Source organism: Ruditapes philippinarum, unplaced genomic scaffold (genome assembly GCF_026571515.1).
Source record: "Ruditapes philippinarum isolate M1 unplaced genomic scaffold, ASM2657151v2 ctg2678_1_1_1_1, whole genome shotgun sequence".
Taxonomy (NCBI): Eukaryota; Metazoa; Mollusca; class Bivalvia; order Venerida; family Veneridae; genus Ruditapes; species Ruditapes philippinarum.
The window spans coordinates 61,863-82,759 of NW_026860427.1; the positions used below are offsets into that span (position 1 = coordinate 61,863).

At 34.4% G+C, this 20,897-nt stretch overlaps 1 protein-coding gene across 1 annotated transcript in view; it reads left to right on the forward strand.

The window, feature by feature from the left end:
* LOC132760021 (uncharacterized) overlaps positions 1 to 19,285 on the forward strand; it is a gene marked incomplete at its 5' end in the record, with an annotated part of 81,068 nt that extends 61,783 nt beyond the window's left edge. The window contains 6 exons of the mRNA XM_060751908.1: positions 3,638 to 3,743; positions 4,282 to 4,437; positions 4,927 to 5,088; positions 9,408 to 9,575; positions 18,068 to 18,173; positions 18,442 to 19,285. Coding sequence (XP_060607891.1) covers positions 3,638 to 3,743; positions 4,282 to 4,437; positions 4,927 to 5,088; positions 9,408 to 9,575; positions 18,068 to 18,173; positions 18,442 to 18,691 — 948 coding nt within the window. The remainder of the gene's footprint in view (positions 1 to 3,637; positions 3,744 to 4,281; positions 4,438 to 4,926; positions 5,089 to 9,407; positions 9,576 to 18,067; positions 18,174 to 18,441) is intronic.
* Positions 19,286 to 20,897: the final 1,612 nt, after the last annotated feature.

The window sequence follows — 20,897 nt, forward strand, 5'->3', positions numbered from 1 at the left end:
TTACATGTACGTCAAAATGACGCGCTAAACTGTTCAAATTAGTACCAAACAACGTTTAACGTAAGAAATATATTTTAATTAGAATCGGTAATAAACGTTTCTTACAGAGATTTTAATTTTCACGAAAAAGTAACAAGAAATCGAATCGAATTGCGGCAATTAAGAATCGAAAATCAAATTGTAAGCTTTGAATCCCAGTTCGGCATAATCGGAAATATTTGTTTCACTCCTATTTTAGTGTATTGGAATTTTTTATGCAGCCGCCATAAAATGACTGGGGTATATAGTGTTACCCTGTTCCGTCATCATCAGTTCCTATTATTAACTTGGCAACATCTGCACACATTCAACTTAAATTTGACATATGGAAATGTAGGTCAAGTTTGAATTTGGTCATGGTTCAATGATTTTTAAAAGAGTTATGCCCCTTGAAGAAATTTTCAGTTGCCGTTTATTGTCTCACCAACAGTTGTACACATTTAATTCAAACTTGAGGTATGGTTATGTTAAAGGAATACGCAGGTAAAGTTCGAATTTGGTCATGGTTCAATGATTTTTTTGTAGAGTAGTGCCCTTTTACTTTGAAAAAAAAATCAGTTTCGTTCATTATCTCCCCACCAGTGGTTCACATTCAACTCAAATTTAAAATATGTTCATAGAAATGTGCAGATCAAGTTTGAAATTGGTCATGTCGGAATATTTTTGGCAGAGTTATCTCCCTTGAACTTTAAAACGGATAAGAAATTTTCAGTTTCTGTTCATTATCTCCCAAACAGTTGTACTCATTCAACTCAAATTTGACATATAGAATAAGCAGGCCAAGTTTAAATTTGGCCATTGTTCGATGATTTTTGACAAAGTTATCTCTTTTGAACGTTTCCACACTCTTACTTTTTAGTTGAAATCACATGTGCAGGTAATTATTTAACTAGAAAATACAAGTCAAGTTGGAATTTGGTTTTGGTCCGATGGTTTTTGACAGAGTTATTCTTCTTTAACTTTAAATTGATTAATTTTCAGTTTCTGCTCTATTTTTTGTAAGAATGTATGTCTGAGGTTGACATTGCATGTGCTGGTATTTTACTAGAAAATACATGTCAAGTTCAAATTTGGTATTGTTTAGATGTTTTTTGACAGTCATCCCCCTTGAACTTTGAAAAGATGTAAGATGTAAAGATTCACAATTCCTAATTATTATCTCGGCTACAAATATGCAATAAGCAATTTGCAAAAGGTTAACACCGAATAGTTCCAGGGCCTTGAACTTTGTATAAAATGGTTTGTGTTAACATATAATAGTCTCAGGGCCTTTGTTTTTTTCAAACAGATTTTGAACTAAATATTATCATAGCAGATTAAATTTTGGATGCAAGTGGCATTACGACCCATTTCTAGTTATAACCTTACATACACTTTATCCTAATTTAGGGCTGAAGATTGAGGTCAGGGAATTTTAAGCATACTTTTCTTTTGTTGTAAGATTTAAAGCTACACCAATACATTTGAGGTCATGCGGCAACTAACCAGTTTTACTAGTGGAGAAAGACCTAAGGTGCCACTCCTTGCATTATTTTGGACTCAAGCGAGCGCCTGAGTAGAACCACTGACGTTCTATAAGAAGCTGGATTGCTTCCTTATAGCTTCACTTCCAGGATTCCAAACTGCAATGGTGAAGGGCAAGTTGTAATGAGCCAACAACTTTATCTAATCGGCCACTGATGTCCATTTTAAAGCATACTGTTGACCAATGATGTAAAATAGTTATCATACAGTACATGTACGTTAATCTATAATTCAAGCGGCTCAAGTATATATTGCAAACCAAAAATTACACAACGTTCAGCAGCACACTTAGAGGTAGTAAATTCTGGCAAAATACATGAGAGTTAATTGCAAGTGATATCCATAGCTACTCTATCATTTTACTGTTGAAATATCTGATCACAATTATTTTTGTCAGTTAACTGTTTCAGGTGTGCTATGATAGTTATGTTATTTTAGACTGTAACAGGCATGTTTTGATAGTTATTTCATGAGGCTGTACTAGGTGTGTAATGATAGTTATGTTATTTTAGACTGTATCAGGCATGTTTTGATAGTTATGTTATTATAGACTGTAACAAGTGTGTTTTAGTAGTTATATTATTTAAATCTGTAAGGTGTGTTATGTAATTTATTTTATTTGAGGCTGTATTGAGTGTGTTAGTAAAGTTATGTTATTTGAGGTTGTATCAGGTTTATTTTAATAATTATGGATTTTTAGACTGTATCCTGTGTGTTTTAAACGCCACCTTTCCTTGTTGATCTTGTTTATCATATTGGATATGTATGTTATTGTAGTTGTTGTATTGTATTGGTAGTTATGTTATCTTATACAATGTCAGGTGTATTATGATAATTATGTTATTTTAGACTGTATCAGGTGTGTTATGTTAGTTACGTTTTTTGAGTGAGTTTGTATAACGTGTGTTATGTTCATAAGATGTTATTGTGTCGCCTTGAAAAAGGTGACATATAGGGGTTACTTTTGTCGACGGTGTCGGCGTCGTTGTCGTCGTCGGCGTCGTTGTCGGTGTCGTCGTCGGCGTCCCCTAAAGCTTGTCCAGGTCATAAGGCAGTCATTAAAAGTCGGATTGACTTCAAACTTGGTATGCATGCTTCTCATAATGACCCGAAGTGCAGTGCACAAGAACCGATACTCTGTACCTCTTATTTTTTGAGTTATTGCCCTTTGTTAATGTTAATACTTTATTTTTGTCCAGGCCATTTTTCCTAAAGTATAAAAGCAATGGACATGAAACTTTATAGGATGATAGATCTCATTAAGAAGAAGTGCAGTGCTGAAGAACTGGTACTCTGCATTTCTTATTTTTTGAGTAATTGCCCTTTGTTAATTTTCATACTTTATTTTTGTCCAGGCCATTTCTCCTAAAGTATAAAAGCTATGGACTTGAAACTTCATAGGATGATAGATCTCATTAAGAAGAAGTGCAGTGCACAAGAACTGATACTCTGCATTTCTTATTTTTTGAGTTATTGCCCTTTGTTAATGTTCATTCTATATTTTTGTCCAGGCCATTTCTCCTAAAGTATAAAAACTATGGACATGAAACTTCATAGGTTGATAGATCTCATTCAGAAGAAGTGCAGTGCCCAAGAACTGGTACTCTGCAGTTCTTATTTTTTTAGTTTTTGCCCTTTGTTAATTTTCATACTTTATTTTTGTCCAGGCCATTTCTCATAAATTATAAAAGCTATGGACTTGAAACTTTATAGGATGATAGATCTTATTGATAAGAAGTGCAGTGCACAGAAACTGCTGATCTGCATTTCTTATTTTTTTGAGTTATTGCCCTTTGTTAATTTTCATACTTTATTTTTGTCCAGGCTATTTCTCATTAATTATAAAAGCTTTAGACTTGAAACTTAATAGGATGGTAGATTTTATTGATAAGAAGTGCAGTGCACAGAAACTGCTGATCTGCATTTCTTATTTTTTGAGTTATTGCCCTTTGTTGATTTTCAAATTTCATTTTTGTCTTTGCCATTTCTCTTAAACTATATTGTTCACAAGGCGACACATCCGACTCGCGGAGTTCTAGTATTAGACTGTATCAGGTGTGATATTTTATTTTAGACTGTATCAGGTGCTGTTTTACAAGTAAATACTGTTGTCATCCTCAAATTACTAGAATGTCCAACAGGAAACAGACTTGATATGAAAGGGGATCAACCTTTTTGTGGTATGTAATAATTACTTTGTCTGTCAGTACCCCATTCGAATTCAGGGCTTTGTCTTATGTACTCATTTCAAGTAAGTATTATTTTCTACATATACACACCAGTTCTCACATCAAATGCCTTTATCGGCTATACATGTGTATCATTGATAAGAAATGCATGTAGAATTCATTAAAAGATTTTTTTTTATAAGAGGCAGGTTATCGTAAAAATGTCGAAAGATAACAGTAACTACAGAAAAACATAAACCACAACATTTATAAAGTTTATGACGGGTGAAACTGAAGAGGGGAGGGGTTTTCAGCACATGATTTTCTCATAATAAATCTGTCAACATATGCATTGAAGACATGTTAAAACATAAAACATATTAAAACACGTCAGAGACAGCCCTATGAGGGATAACTTGTTTTGAATACCAGAAATATCCATTGCCCTGAAAACCTTTAGACTATTATTTATATGCAAGCATGCTGTATTTAATAATATAGTATAAGAACATGTAATATGTTTATAAAAACAACACTTTATACATTTTAGTTCCATGTTCTGTTGGGTACTATCTGAATAATGGAGAGTGTATGCCATGTGATTATGATCATTACCAAGTGAATGAAGCCCAAACAAAGTGTGATGCATGCCCAGATGGAAAAGTTACATACCGCAGAGGTGCCAAAGATATTGATGAATGCAAAGGTTTCTGAATATCCAATAAATGAATCATCTGGAATAAAGATTTATTTCATTTTGCTTTAATTATTAAAAAAGATAATGCTTGATTATAAATGGTATTATATATTAAAGAAATCAGCGACCAGGGTGTAGTTTAGCTATAAAGACCTGGTTGGCTGGGCAGCCTATCCCTTCCTTATTACTAACCCTGTGTAGGGTTTGGGTGACTTGTCAACCCCTCCATTCCTCATTACGAGCTATTCAAAGAGTCTGGGTGTCAGGATACCCATCTGTTACTTTTCTGAAAAGAGGCTGGGTGTCATGATGCCCATCTGGTTCTCATAACCTACACTGAAAAGAGCCTGGATGCCAGGATGGTCCATCCTTAATCTTATATAATTTCCAGTTTCTTTAAGGAAAGTCCTTTTATCAAATCCAGTAAAGTATAACCAAAAACATTTTTAAGAAATCCAGTAAAGTGTAACAGAAACGCATTTGCTATTTCTTTTCTAGTGAAATGCCCAGCAGGAAAATACTATGACAAGGTTGAAGACACGTGTGTTGCTTGCATTAGAAATTTTTATCAGCATGAGGAAGGCAGGAATTTTTGTTTACCCTGTGGCAATGAGTACAAAACTGAAGCTGAAGGATCTGATAGTGAAGATGATTGTCAAGGTGAGTTATACCTCAGTCCCAAACAACAAATAGCCGCCGGGGCTCTTCAAAATCGTAATATCGACCGTCTTTTGTCCATAAGCAGTGACAATCAGATGGCAGCAGCTGAATACTTTGCTTGGGTAGGCACCGTCGAGAATTAAGTACAACATAAAATCTAACGGCGTCCGGACGAATATTTTTGGGGTTAGTGAGTAAAAGATAAAAATAAACAAGAGGGCCATGATGGCCCTGAGGTCGCTCGCCTGTATATAGCCCCCCCCCCCCCACACACACACCCATAAGAAGATGTTTCATGCTAAATATCTAAGCTCTAGCTCATTGGGCTTTTTAAAAGAAGATTTTTTAAAGTTTTTACTATACACATATAGTAAAAACCATGACAACCCTGGGGCGGGGCCAGTTTTGACCCCAGGGCTTTTATTTGAACAAACTTTGTAGACACTTACTAGAAGATGTTTCATGCTTAATATCTAAACTCTAGCTATATGGGTTTTTTCAAAGAAGATTTTAAGTTTTTGCTATACACATATAAGGAAAATCAATGACCCCCCGGGGTGGGGCCAATTTTGACCCCATGGCTTTTATTTGAACAAACTTGGTAGACACCTATAAGAACATGTTTGATGCTAAATATCTTAGCTCTAGCTATATGGGTTTTTTCAAAGAAGATTTTAAGTTTTTGCTATACACATATAAGGAAAATCAATGACCCCCCTGGGTGGGGCCAATTTTGACCCCAGGGCTTTTATTTGAACAAACTTGGTAGACACCTATAAGAACATGTTTGATGCTAAATATCTTAGCTCTAGCTCTTTGAGTTCTTTAAAAGAAGATTTTTAAGTTTTTACTATATGCAAATAGGGAAAATCAATGACCCCCTGGGGCGGGGCAAATTTTGACCCCAGGGCTTTTATTTGAACAAACTTGGTAGACACCCATGAGAAGATGTTTACTATACACATATAGTTAAAAACAATGACACCCCTTGGGCGAGGCCAATTTTGACCCAAGGGCTTTTATTTAAACAAACTTTGTAGACACTTACTAGAAGATGTTTCATGCTTAATATCTAAACTCTAGCTATTTGGGTTTTTTCAAAGAAGATTTTAAGTTTTTGCTATACACATATAAGGAAAATCTATGACACCCAGGGCGGGGCTAATTTTGACCCCAGGTCTTTTATTTGAACAAACTTTGTAGACACTCACTAGAAGATGTTTCATGCTTAATATCTAAACTCTAGCTATTTGGGTCTTTTCAAAGAAGATTTTTTAAGTTTTTGCTATACACATATATGGAAAATCAATGACCCCCGGGGCGGGACCAATTTTGATCCCAGGGCTTTTATTTGAACAAACTTAGTAGACACCTATTAGAACATGTTTCATGCTAAATATCTTAGCTCTAGCTCTTTGAGTTCTTTAAAAGAAGATTTTTTAAGTTTTTACTATATGCATATAGGGAAAATCAATGACACCCTGGGGCGGGGCCAATTTTGACCCCAGGGCTTTTATTTGAACAAACTTGGTAGACACTCATTAGAACATGTTTCATGCTAAATATCTCAGCTCTAGCTCATTTGGTTCTTTAAAAGAAGATTTTTAAGTTTTTACTATATGCATATAGGGAAAATCAATGACCCCCTGGGGCGGGGTCAATTTTGACCCCAGGGCTTTTATTTGAACAAACTTGGTAGACACTCACTAGAAGATGTTTCATGCCAAATATCTAAGCTCTAGCTCTTAGGGTTTTTTAAAAGAAGATATTTAAAGTTTTTTCTTTCGGTTGCCATGGCAACCAGAGTTCTGCATGGAATTAAATTCTTTGAACAATTTTTAAAGGTGACCACCAAAGGAACATTCCTGTGAAGTTTGGATGAAATTGGCCTAGTGGTTTATGAGGAGATGTCATTTAAAGTAAAAGTTTACGGACGACGGACGGACGACGGACGGACGCCGGACGAAAAGCGATCACAAAAGCTCACCCTGTCACTTTGTGACAGGTGAGCTAAAAATTCATCGGCAGAGGGCGATCCTTTTGAATCGGGCGTTGCTTTTATGCAAAAAATCACAATCAGGTTTAAAAGGTGGTGAACATTGCCCTGGCTTCGCAACACTAGATTGCGAATAATTATCACCCAGTACCCGAATGATTTAAGAGCAGGCACCGGGTGGTGATCGTTTTGCCATGTACGGTATCTGAGCGGCTTGAGAAATTGTTGAAATTACGGCTTGAGTTTGTTGTTACTGCCTCAAAATGCCTTTGTAAATTCTTTTGGAAATAACATGACGTTCCTTCTCGCACAAGAACGTCTACACGGATTGTTTTTAAGGCAATGGCAAAATGTAATAGTTCTAGCATTATTATATGACAAGAGTTAGCACAGAGATGGTCGTAGGAGCGGTCTTTGTTGGTGAAACTACAACTCTGAGAAGGATTATCTATGCCTAAAGCAAGTGCCTTCTTTGCTGGCATATTGGCAACTGACTGCTTCATAAAAGAATATCATAAAATGTCAAGCATTTACCGCCCGGCGCCCGCACAGCGATCGTCAAATATATTTATGAATCACACAGGTGCAGTCTGGACATCAGGCGGCGGCCGCACGATCATTTGAATGCTTACGGTAAAAATCAATTCGGCAAAAATCCCCGACGACAGTTTAATTCGTGACCACGCACGGTATCAGATTTAAAATCGCCCAGCTTCCGCGAGATCGTCAAAGCCGCCAATGCCGTTAAACTGTTAAATAAGGCAGTGTCCGTTTTATTTGTGATGTAGTCATTATCTATATCAACTGTGAATAATATTTTGTATGCCCATACTATGGGAGGGAAATTAAGATTTACCCTTGTCCGTCCATCTGTTCTCTTGTTTTGTCGCACGTAGCTCAAAAAGTATTTGACCTAGAGTCATGACACTTTACAAGAAAGTTAGTCAGCAAGTGTAGTTATGCACCTTGGGGTTTGCTTATGAATTTATTCAGTATTTGTAGAGTTATTCCCTTGACTTAGTAAAAAAATTTGCAATTTTCAACCTGTGTTGTTAGCTCGTAAAGTATTTGACCTAAAATCATGAATCTTAACAGGGATGTTCTGCAGCATGTAAATTTGTGCACCTGGAGTTTTGCTTGTGGATATTTTTTCTGTTTTCTCAGTTAAATTATTGGCCTGAACTTGCTGGGTCATGGGGGGGTTGCGTTCATTGAACGCCGCCTTTCCTTGTTGATCTTGTTTTTCATATTTTAGTAAAAATTGCAATTTTTAATTTGTGTTGAGCGTGGCTAAAAAAATATTTGACCTAGAGTCACGAAACTTAATAAAAATGTTGGTCATCATGTGTAGTTCTGCAGTTTGGTGTTTGCTTGTGGATTGTACTTAGTATTTTAAGAGTTTTTGCCCTTGACTTAGTGAAAATTTGCAATTTTTAACTTGTGTCGCCTGTAGCTAAAATTTATTTGACCTAGAGTTATGGAACTTTACTGGAATGTTGATCAGTATTTGAAATTGTGCACCTGTGGTTTCGCGTGTCTATTAATTCTGTTTTGTCAGTGTTATTGGCATTGACCTTGTAAACATTTGCAATTTTCAATTTGTGACGCATATAGCTCAGAAAGTATTTACCTAAGTTATGAAACTTTACAGAACTAATGGTCAGCATGTGAAGTTGTGCACCAGGGGTTTTGCTTGTAGATTTATTTTGTTTTGTCAGAGTTTTTGACCTTGAGTTAGTAAAATTTTCAATTTTCATTTTGTCTTGCATAGCTCAAAAAGTATTTGACCCAGAGTCATGAAACTTTACAAGAATGTTAGTCAGCATATGCAGTTGTGCACCCTTGGATTTTCCTGCCCTTTTATACAGGATTTGTAGAGTTATTGCCCTTAACTTTGTAAAAATTTGCAATTTTTAAATTGTGTCGCGCCTAGCTCAAAAAGTATTTGCAATAATGTTGGTCTGTATGCGTTGTTATGCTCCTTGGGGTTTGCTTGTGGATTTTTTTAAGTTGTTGTAGAGTTTTTGCTCTTGGCCTAGAAAACAATTTTCATCAATTTTTAACTTGCGTCGCATGTGGCCCAAAACATATTTGACCTAGAGTCAGTGTCTTGACAAAACAGTGGAGTGTGGGGGCACCTGTGTCCTATGGACACATTTCTAGTTCATATTCAAAATGCATATGATATTTTTTTAAGTTCTTTTGACAAAAATCATTGTCAAATATAATTATGGTTAGATGGTCGGAATCCAGTACTTAAATTTTCAGAGTACAAATTCTGTTGTGATGGAGCATATGATATGATATTAATTATTTTATTCAGCTATATGCGATGCTGGAAAGTTCTTTTCTGGTTCATCGTGTAAGCCATGTAAAAAAGGGACATATAAAGAGAATGTTGGTGATGCTACATTTGGTGACTGTACTAACTGTCCTGATGGTAAAACTACCGAGAATTCTGGAGCAGACAGTGAATCTTTGTGTATTTTACGTATGTTTCTTCACATTATGATATGTTTTAACTAGAATGATTATGATAGATTCATACAATAACTTGTACAGAAATAAGTTATGAAAATGGAAAAAATGACCTAAATTTAGTGTATCAAATGATGATTTAAATAATATTCATGTGAAACTGGTAAGATAATATATTTTATATAATTTCTTCAATTGTTCTTGTTGCTTGGTCATGTGGGGGGTTGCGTTCATTGAACGCCGCCTTTCCTTGTTGATCTTGTTTATCATATTTTGTATCCCTCAAATAGTTTGCTATAATAAATAGCATTATGAAATCTCTCTACAGGATACAGATACAAATGTTTACCCCTGTACTTGCTTAATTAGATTACTGTAAAATTCAGTGGTAGTTTACAATTGTTTCATTAAACAATCGTCTTTCATATCTTTATCAGAACTAAAAATAGGTCATTTTATTTTAAATAGTAACATTAATCATAGATCAATTTTCATTGATAAAAAGGCTGGTCCTGAAAGGAGTTTTTTCCAATAGATATAAACAGTTTCACAAATCATGAATTTTACACAATCTGACTTAAGTTGCCATATATTATAATATTTTACTATAAGTGTAAACCGATTCTCTGGCAAGTTTATTAAAATTTCATATAATTGTAAATGACCTTCAAACACTTATTTTTCACACCTTTTCTAGCCACTTACGATGATTGCCAATCCACTTAATATTAGTTGTTGATTACTCAGTCATATGTTCTTACAGCCTTTGTATGTGTTTAAATCTGTGGGAATTTTAGTTAGCGCCCTTTGTCATTAACTTGTGAACGGCTCAAAATTTTGAGATTCAAGTGAGACCAATTCATGGTTCGAAGTCCTGATGTGTCAAAGTATTTTAGGTTCTAAATAGAATGATACATCCCAAATGCAGGTACTTTACTTTAGGTTCAAAATAGAATGATATATCCCAAATGCATGTACTTTACTTTATGTTCTAAATAGTAAAAAATATCTCAAATGTAGGTACGTGTAGGTGTTCTAAATAGAATTATATATATCCAAATATGGACAAAACTCCACACCTTGCATTTTATAGAGTGGACATTACCCCTCAATTTTTAAAACTGTTTAATTGGCAATAAATGAAATGGCATTGTTGCCACTTTGAATAATTAACTTCAATTAAGGTTAATGAATGTTTACCCTCTCATTTGTATTAAACAGTTTGTAATGTTTGAATGTTACCCTTTGATTTTTATACAACAGTTTGTAATATTTGTATAGTCTTTTATCATTTCATCATATTGTATTGAATACTCAACAAAAAAAGAAACCTCACACTTTATTTCTTTTAAATATTTTCTAATTTGTCATTTAAATCAAAACATGTGAAGTGAGTATTCATTTACTATAGATACACTACACATATTTGTTTTGACCACATACTAGTATTGTCAGTAGAATGCAGCTAAGCGGAAAATGTTAGCTTTTGAACTTGAACCCCGTGCATGCTGAACGATGTCAGATAGACAGTGATGTTAGGCACTATACATGTGTTCAGTAACAATATAGTGTTATCACACATAAAGTAGATAACTCTTACAATGCCACGATTATCAGAAGCAGAGAGAAATCAAGCAATTGGAATGCTGCTGAATGGGACATCTGTTGTTGACGTGATTAGAACGTTTAACTGCAGTTGCAACACAGTTCATGAACTTGTAAGAAGCTATAGACTTACAGGTGATGTGCACGATCGTCCAAGACCAGGTAGGCCAAGGGCAACGCATCAAAGGAACGACCGTGCAATTATTTTACCTCACTTACGTGACAGGTTCAGACCGGCGACCTTGACCGCGCCTGCGTTTAACGTAACTGCACAAACCATTCGCAATTGGTTGCGCGCACAACAACGCCCGATTAGAGCGCGACGCCCATATACAGGCGGTATTCTCACTTTACGCCAACGTCAGGTCCTTATTAGTGGGCATGTGCGCACTGTCACTGGCGGCAACGTGACCGGAATACTGTCTTGTTTTCAGACGAGTCTCGTGACAATTTCAGTCATGCCGACGGCCGTATACGATGGCCGTGTAAGAATTTACCGTCGAAAGGGCGAAAGGTTTGCACCTGTCTGTGTTAGACAGCATGATCGTTTCGGTGGTGGAAGCGTCATGGTATAATGGGTGGCCAAAAGACCCGGCTTATTGCTAGACACGGCAACTTAAACTCCCAAAGATACACCAACGAAGTCTTGAATGCCGAGGCTATTCCGTTTATGCAAAGAAACGGTCACGTTGTGTTTCAACAAGACAACGCCCGTCCTCACACGGCGAGGATAACTCGCGCTGGCTTAGCTGCAGCCAACGTCAAAATCATGCAATGGCCAGCAATGTCTCCAGATATGAATCCGATAGAGCATATTTGGGATGTGCTTGGCAGAAATGTCCGACGACATCACGCCCCACAGAATATCCTCCAACTGACAAATGCATTGATAACGGAATGGAACAATCTTCCAAATAACCTTGTTAAACGTTTTGTCAATTCTATGCGTCGATACGTTGACGGACTACTTTAGAGCCAGAGGTGGCCACATGCGATATTGAATTAAATGAAAAAATCGCATGCATTTTAAAACTGTTAATTAAATGATTATAACCTATCTACACGTAGTCAAAACGTTATAGCCACAAAATTGATAAAATGAATTTGACCCTTTCCTTAGAACTAGCGTAATTTAACAAACTTAAACATAATTAATAAAAAGCAAAATGCATATCAATGTTGTGCATACATCTCTTTTTCATGCCCAACATTCGTTTTAAGTCCCTACTATTTTACCGGAGGGGACTTTAGGTTTACCCTCCGCCCGTCTGCCCGTCCGTCTGTCTGTCTGTCCGCACTCACAGGAGAGTAATTATGTGGCTAGAGGGACAATAGGTAACTGTTCTTTCTCTTTGATGTCATTCATTCCGTAATGCTTTTATGTGGCTATTTTCTTTTGTGTGGCTAAAAAGAACAATAGAGAGAACAATAGAGTAGCCACATAATTACTGTCCTGTGAGAACGTCCGTCTGTCAGTCCGTCCGTCCACAAAACTGGAGCCTGCGATAACGCAAAAATTACTGGATATATGGATAGAAAGCAGTATGGAGATTATGCACGTCTTTTATGAAACTTGAAATATGGGTAGATTGCACTCTGGATACTATGCACGTCTTTTTCATTTCTTCCTATGTTGAAAATTTTGGTTGCTATGGCAACAAATAGACTGAAAATATGGCAAATGTTACACATACATTAATTCCATAACTCAAAAAGTAATGGAAATATTTCTATGAAACTTGACATATGGGTAGATGGCAGTTTGGAGATTATGCATCTTTTATCTTTTCTTTCTTTTTTGAAAATATAACAATATTTGTGATTAGTCAAAAAGAGCTGAACATTTTTATGAAATTGCATCTTTATTTCAAGAGTTGTCTCCTTTTTAAGAATTTTGCTTTTTAAAATGTTATATTTTGGTAACAAATATTAACTTTAGAGTGTCCTTCAGTCCGCCCGTCTGTCTGTCTGTCTGTCTGTTCATAAAAACTGTTTCCTGTGATCACTTTTAAAGAACTTTTCCAACAAATTTACTTAAAATAGAGAAATGGCCCTTCAGAATGTTGCTGGGGTTCTAACCGGTAGGGGACTTATGGATTGCTTGCAATACTATGATAATTGCTTGTTACATTTCCGTCATCGATTTCCTGAAAATAATAATAAAATATACACTGTCAGATTTCTATTATTTGCTGAGTGTATATTTAAAAATATATAACATACCATTAATTATCATGATTAAAGTAACTATGTAAAATAATTGAATTAACTTTATCAAATTTTAGTAAATAATTTGTTTTGTTCTTTTCTACTGAGATCAAAATCATTTATATTGTATGGTTTTATAACAAATAATTAGAAAGTGTGGGGTTATGTCCACTCTATAAAATTAAAGGTGTGTGTTTTGTACTGATAGAAAATACTAATTTAGCAGATCCTTTTATGTACTGTAATACTTTAAGTGTAGAACATCAAAACATTCACATACAAAATGCTTTAGTTTATAATAGAACGAATTTTGCATACAGCTTGTATAAACTGTAACTTTAAATATAATTTTAATAAATTATCTGAAAATGTTATTAAAATTTAAATCAAATAAAGTACAGCTTTCAGGACAAGATAATGTCCTTGCCATTTTAAGAATTCATATTTATATATACCCCCCCCCCCCAATAAATAAAATAAATAAAAACAACAAAAGAAAACAACAACAAAACAGTGCATGACATAAATTCATAAAGTATGCCCTTTTACTTTATGTAAAATTAGTGAATCAATATGCCTGATACTAGTTGTTTTTAGGATAAATAAATACCTAATCCACTGAGATAGTCAGAGATCTGATAAAACTTGCCACATGTGTTTTACCATCATCTATGTATGACTAATTTACTGACTTGTCATTCCTACAGTTCAGGCTGTTCCATGTGATTATTTTGGGGAGGGATAACATTATATATTTCATGTGCAGAATTTGTCTAGGACAAACTTGAGCTGGCTCAGGGTGAGATTTTAGAATCGTTGAATGTCCATCGAACGCCGTCATCCACTCGTCCACTTTTATTTTGTTCACACTCTAGTGGTCACGTTTTTCCTCAGTTGTCATCAAATTTGGTCAGGATGTTTGTGTAAGTAATTCCTCGGATGAGTCCGAACATGGGTCATCTCGAAAAAAAATGGTCACAGGAGCTAAAAATAGAAAACACTTGTTAACACTCTAGTGGCTACTGTTTTGATCCAAATATCCTGAAAATTGGTCAGAAAGGTTGTTTTTCAATTATGCTCGAATCTGGAAACTGGTCAGAAAAGTTGTTAATGTGATTTCTAGGTCAATTTCGAATATGAGTTATTTGGGGTCAAAAACTATGTCACACAGTCTAAATATAAAAAACCTTCTAAACACTCTAGGGGCTACTGTTCCTGTCAAAATATCATTTTTATTAGTCAGAAAGGTTGTTTTAATTATTTATAGACTAGTTATGAATATGGATTACTTCGGTTCAAAAACTAGGTCACACAGCCCAAAATGGAGAACCCTTGTCCACATTCTAGAGGCCATTGGTTTTGTCTAAATGTCCTGGAAATCGGTCAGATGTTTTGATGATTACTAGGTCGAGTTTGAATATAGAATATTTGGGGACCAAAAAAGTCACACAGCCAGAACATAAAGAAACCATGTTCACACTCAGGCGGCTATTTTTCATTCAGCGTCATGGATATTAGTCAGAAAGGTTGTTTTGATTATCTCTAGGTCAAGTACGAATTTGGGTCAAATGGGCTCAAAAACTAGGTCATACTGTCTAAGTATGGACAAACCTTGTAAACATTGTATGGGTTACTTTTCCAGTCCAAATATTCTGAAAATTTGTCAGAAAGATCGCTATGATGATTTCGAGATCAAGTTTGAATATGGGTTACCTAGGCTCAAAAACTAGGTCACACAGCCCAGATATAGAAAACCTTGTATACACTTAAGGGGATTTTGTTCTAGTCTAAATATCCTTGAAAGTAATCAGAAATGTTGTTTTGATTATCTCTGGGTCAAGTTCGAATATTGGTCACTTTGTGTCAAAAACTAGGTCACACAACCAAATATCTTGGAAATTGGGATTAAGCCTCCATAATCAGGTAACCAATATAAGAGCCATCATTGCCCTCTTTTTAAAATTTAAATATCCATTTGTTACTTTTGTTACATTCAATGAATGGAAAATAAAATAATCAGTGTTTTGATTTGTTTTTCATAATGATGGACCTGTCCAGTTAAACAGTTGTAAATTTTAATTCTAAAACATTTTGGTCAGCAAGCTTGGGAATAGTGCAAATCACAGAGGATCTACTTGCTATTTTAGGAATTTTGAGATATAGTTTTGTTTAAGTGTTTAAGCATTTGTATGGTTATTAAGTGTGGTAGGAATCAGAATCACATGGGAAAATGAGATACACAACATAATCAGGTAAATATATTTTAGTTACGTTTATGCAGAAACAGGTTATATTATAAACAATCAAAATATATTACAGATGGTAGCAAATTTAAACTTGTAACCAGAGATCAAGGTTGTTGTTATATTTTTAACTTCATACATTTGATTTACTAATAAATGATGTAAATCTAGATTTGAATTAATTTTTAAGATCAAAAGTATTCAATGATTCTTTATAGTGATTGTGTATATTGTATAAATAGCATGATAGTAGATAATGAAAAAGTTTAAATAGCACTAAAGGGTCCAATAAGTTGTTTTGTGCAGCTGAATGATAAAGTGTCAACATAATGTATTTACTATTTTATGAGTTGATTTCAATGAAAAAAAAACTGACATTACATTTTACATACACTGTAGGCTAGGACCAGTGCTGACTGTGAGATGCAAGGTGTTTAATTATGATATGCAGTATTGAGTCTGAAAAGGTATATTTTTAAATATCTATACTGTACTATTCTACAAAAACTACATGATAAATATTGTCACAAAAAGTGCAGTTAATTAAATCTTATACAGAGCAATTCTTAAGCAACACTGGTGACTGTGCACTGAAATGAGATATGTATAAGTAAATATTGTTGAAACATTTGAATTTGATGATATTAAAAATATGCAATGAAACATTATTTCTTCCCACATCTTTTTTTAAAATTAATTATGAAATTTATCTTTTAAGGTGAACACAACCACAAGAAGTTCTCCAATGAAACATAATCAGAGGACTGAAACAGACATTAATGAAAGAGATAGTAGTTTAAATAACCAGAAAGAATTGAAACAAATTTATTATTTAAAAAATTTCTTACTGACTAACTTTGAGCAAAACTGATTTTATCTAAGAAAACTAGGACCTACAAAAAAACCTGTTGATAGAAGTAAAAATGTTTGTGTAATAGTGAATATAGAATATTCTATTCTGTTTTTGAACTTAAGGATGTAAAGGGCAGGATATGTATTAAATTTTTGTGAAAGAAAAGTATGTATACATTATTAATATTTTCATCCAGAAATATGTGACCTTGTTGAACCCGTAAAAAATTCCACCCCAAACTTCCTGCCCTTGATTTCGTCTTAGAATTCTGCCCATAACTTTGATTCATTATTTTACCCCAAGGTTCTGCTCTAAAATTCCGCCCCAAGTTATTTGCATATTCGTCTTAATTCCGCACAGAATCCGCCCAATTCCGCCTGGAATACGCACAGATCCCGTGCCAAGAGCAAATTATTTAACACTTGTATACTCGGGGAAGAATTTAAATTTCTAGGCGGAATTTGCACATTGAATTTCGACCCATTTTCATGCCAAAAATTTCATACAGCAAAGGGAGACAATAGATCATGCAAATGAATGATAAATGTGGTTGGAAATCTGAGGCCAAAAAAGACTCTCCAAACTCCAATATCACCTGGTTGAACAAGTTCTTTCTTTTAAAAGCTGAGCAATAAGCATAGAAAATTAACTAATATTTATGACATGGCTGTAAATACTGAATCTACAAGTATGCACAATCTAATGAGTTTAAAGGAACAAAACACTTCATTATTTTCTAAATCTTAAAATCTAATAAATTATATTATATTATTTTACTGGTACATGTGCCTCGAGTGTGGTTGTGATTACTTAAGTCTATGTCATTAAAGCTAAATAAGAGTTTTACTAATTTGCTGTTTTTATATCCCCGAAAAACGATGTTTTGGGAGATGAACTAGAGTCAGATGGTGGTTTGTAGCTCGGTCCAATTTTTCTTTTGGAGTCAATGGCCTTTGTTAATTTTTACACTTTTAACTTTGTCTAGAACATAACTATGAAAATACAAGAGATATCAACAAGAAACTTAGAAGGTAGATAGGTTCCTTGAGAAGAAAAGCAGTGCATAAGAACCGTAACTCTGCCTGGATTATTTTGGAGTTATTGCCCTTTGTTCATTTTTACATGTTGAACTTTGTCCGGGACAGAACATAATAATTATAAATGGATATCAACTTGAAACTTTATAGGAAGATACATCTGAATGAGTAGAAGTGCAATACATGAGAACCGTAACCCTCCATTTTCCTTATTTTTTGAGGTATTGTCCTTTGTTCATTTTTGCACTTTGAACTTTGTCCAAATCCAAACTTTGATTCATCTTATTGATGTAGGACAAATTATTCAAAACATTTGAAAAAAAATCTATAAACTTCTGCATTCTCCCTGCGTAACTGGGGTTATCGGCACTTTCTAGTCTCAATTTCTTGTTAAATAATGGTTGAAATGAAGGCATTTGTAGTTAAAGTCTCTGACCATGTGAGCATTAAAACGGCTATAAAGGCCGTTGCATATTATTACAAATGTATAACTTCTACATAAAATTGATTTCTATATGTTATAGACGCAACTTCTAACTTGGATATTCATATATTTTAGACCCAACTTCTAACTTGCCAGCAATATTGGGCGGAGCTATAGGTGGAGGCGGGGCTCTACTGCTAATCATCTTGATAATAGTGAGAGTGTTCATGAAATTGTCCAGGTATGACATTAGGTGCTTAAAAATCTGTTAAACTTTTACATCTTAACATTACAAATCTGTAATAATATTCCAGTAGTAATAATTGAACAAATTTAATTATCATTTATATTGAAGTGTACTATTTAGATATATATTTATGTAAATATTAATAATTTGAAATAAACTCTTTTGTATAATGTTAATGTATAAAGTACTAGATTGACCTAGTACCTAGTAATCTGTATACTGGTATTTGTTTTGACTATGATGACTTATTTTATATTTTCAGAAACTCAGTTTCAAGAGCGACGAGACATGAGCCGTATCATGATCTAGAGCATATTCAGAATGGAGGAAATGATGGAATTTACGACACTTTAAATGATTACAATGCCAGCCAGGTCGATCCAATAACTCCATACGCCATTGGTTATCAAGACCAAAGCTTAGAGGACGAAACATGCGGAGATTCATTTAGATACCATCCGAGCATTAATGGAGAAGATCCTGGTCGAAGGGACGAAGAGTCACGCTTGTAGTCAAATTTCTGGGCACTTACATGTTTATCAATTTTGATCCAAAGTTTGTGGATGTTATAGGGGCAGGAGTTTCATGTTTAGTTTAGTTTAGTGTGAATTCAAGGCATCAGTCTTCTGACACATTACTCATTGTTGAATAAAGAATTAGAGAATAAACAAAATAAATATTGTGCCATAATAAAATGGATTCTGATTTTATACTTTTTCGGTATAAAAAAATGTATGTGCCTGAAAAATTATTTGATGCTTTATCATGTATTTAAATGCAGAAATGGCATACATTCTTTATAAGGAAATATTTTTCACAGAGGCTATATTTTCAATTTTGCCGTTTTGGGCTTTCTTTGGGGATTCTTTTTTTCTCTATTGTATATAATTGATCAAGAACTAAAGGTAATTTATGATTATTCTTTTTGAAAATAACAAAACATATATTTAAGTATTTTTGACTTCTTGTATATCTGTTAGTCTTGTAAATCATGATACAGTGTACATTTTGTGTGTGAAAAAGGAGCTATATTCTTGACTGGCATTGGTTAACTTTTTTCTATGATATTTTTTACTTACAACTATTAAATAAACATAATATGTGGATTTACCTTGCTGATCTTTACCTGCCACAACCATTTTCAGTTTCAATAAAACATAAAAATAGCTACAAAATCCAAGTGCATTGATCTAGGAAATTCAAATTTTGTATGTACATGCTCTTTAGATAAGTCCTACTTTCTATACTCACTTTGGGTCAAAGCTTAAGGTCACGATGCCCTTTTTAACTTTTTTGTTTAGTTGTGTATGGTTGTCCTTGATTCCGTCCATAATTTTGATTCATTACTTTACCCCAAGATTCTGCTCCTAAATTCCGCCCCAAGTCAGTCCTTCTTCCCATACTCATTTTTGGTCAAAGTTCAAGGTCACGATGCCCTTTTTTAACTTTTTTGTTTAGTTGTGTATGGCCAATATTGTCAATTTTGTCATTAAACTTTAAATCTTTAATTTTTATGGTCCCCGAAGGGAGAGTATATAGTCGCCACCTTGTCCGTCCGTCTGTTCGTCCGTTGTCTTGTCCGGAGCATAACTTGAAAAGCCTTGGAGATAATTTGTTTAAACTTCATACAGTGGTAGGGGCATTGAGATGGAGTGCAGTGTCAAAGAACCATACCTTTAGTTTGCCCGGTTATTGAATTATCTCCCCTTATAGAAAAATCTTGTCCGGGACATAACTCTAAAACTATAATAGATATTAACATGAAACTTTGTAGGTGAATAGATCTCAATTGGTAGATGTGCAATGCACAAGAACCATAACTCTATTCGCCCGTTTTTTTAATTATCTCCCCTTTTAGAAAAATATTATCCGGGACATAACTCTAAAACTATAAGAGATATCAACATAAAACTTTGTAGGTAAATAGATCTCAATGGGTAGATGTGCAGTGCACAAGAACCATAACTCTTTTTTGCCTAATTTTGGAGTTATTGCCCTTTGTTGATTTTAACACTTTGAACTTTGTCCGGAACATAACCCTAAAACTATAAAAGATATCAACATGAAACATTGTAGGTAGATAGATCTCATTGAATAGAAGTGCAGTGCAAAAGAACCATAACTCTGATAAGCCTCATTTTTGAATTATCTCCTCTTTTAGAAGAATATTGTCCAAAACATAGCTGTAAAACTATAAGAGATATTAACATGAAACTTTGTAGGTAGATATATCTCAATGGGTAGATGTGCAGAACATAAGAATCATAATTCTGCCTTGCCTAATTTTGGAGTTATTGCCCTTTGTTTATTTTTACTTTTTGAACTTTGTCTGGGACATTACTCTAAAATTATAAGTGTTACCAACATGAAACTCAGTTGGTAGATAGATATCATTGAGCAAAAGTGCAGTACAAAAAAAACAGAACTCTGTTTTGCCCAATTTTTGAATTATCTCCCCTTTTAAAAAATCTTGTCCAGGAAATTACTCTAAAACTACAATAGATATCAACATGAAACTTTGTAGGTAGATGGATCTTAATGGGTAGATTTGCAGTGCACAAGAACTTGAGCTCCGCATTGCCAAATTTTGTAGTTATTGTCCTTTGTTCATTTTTACATTTTGAACTTTGTCAGGGACATTACTCGGAAACCATAAGAGGTATCAACAATAGACTTTGTAGCTTGATAGATCGCATTGATTAAACGTGCAGTGCAAAG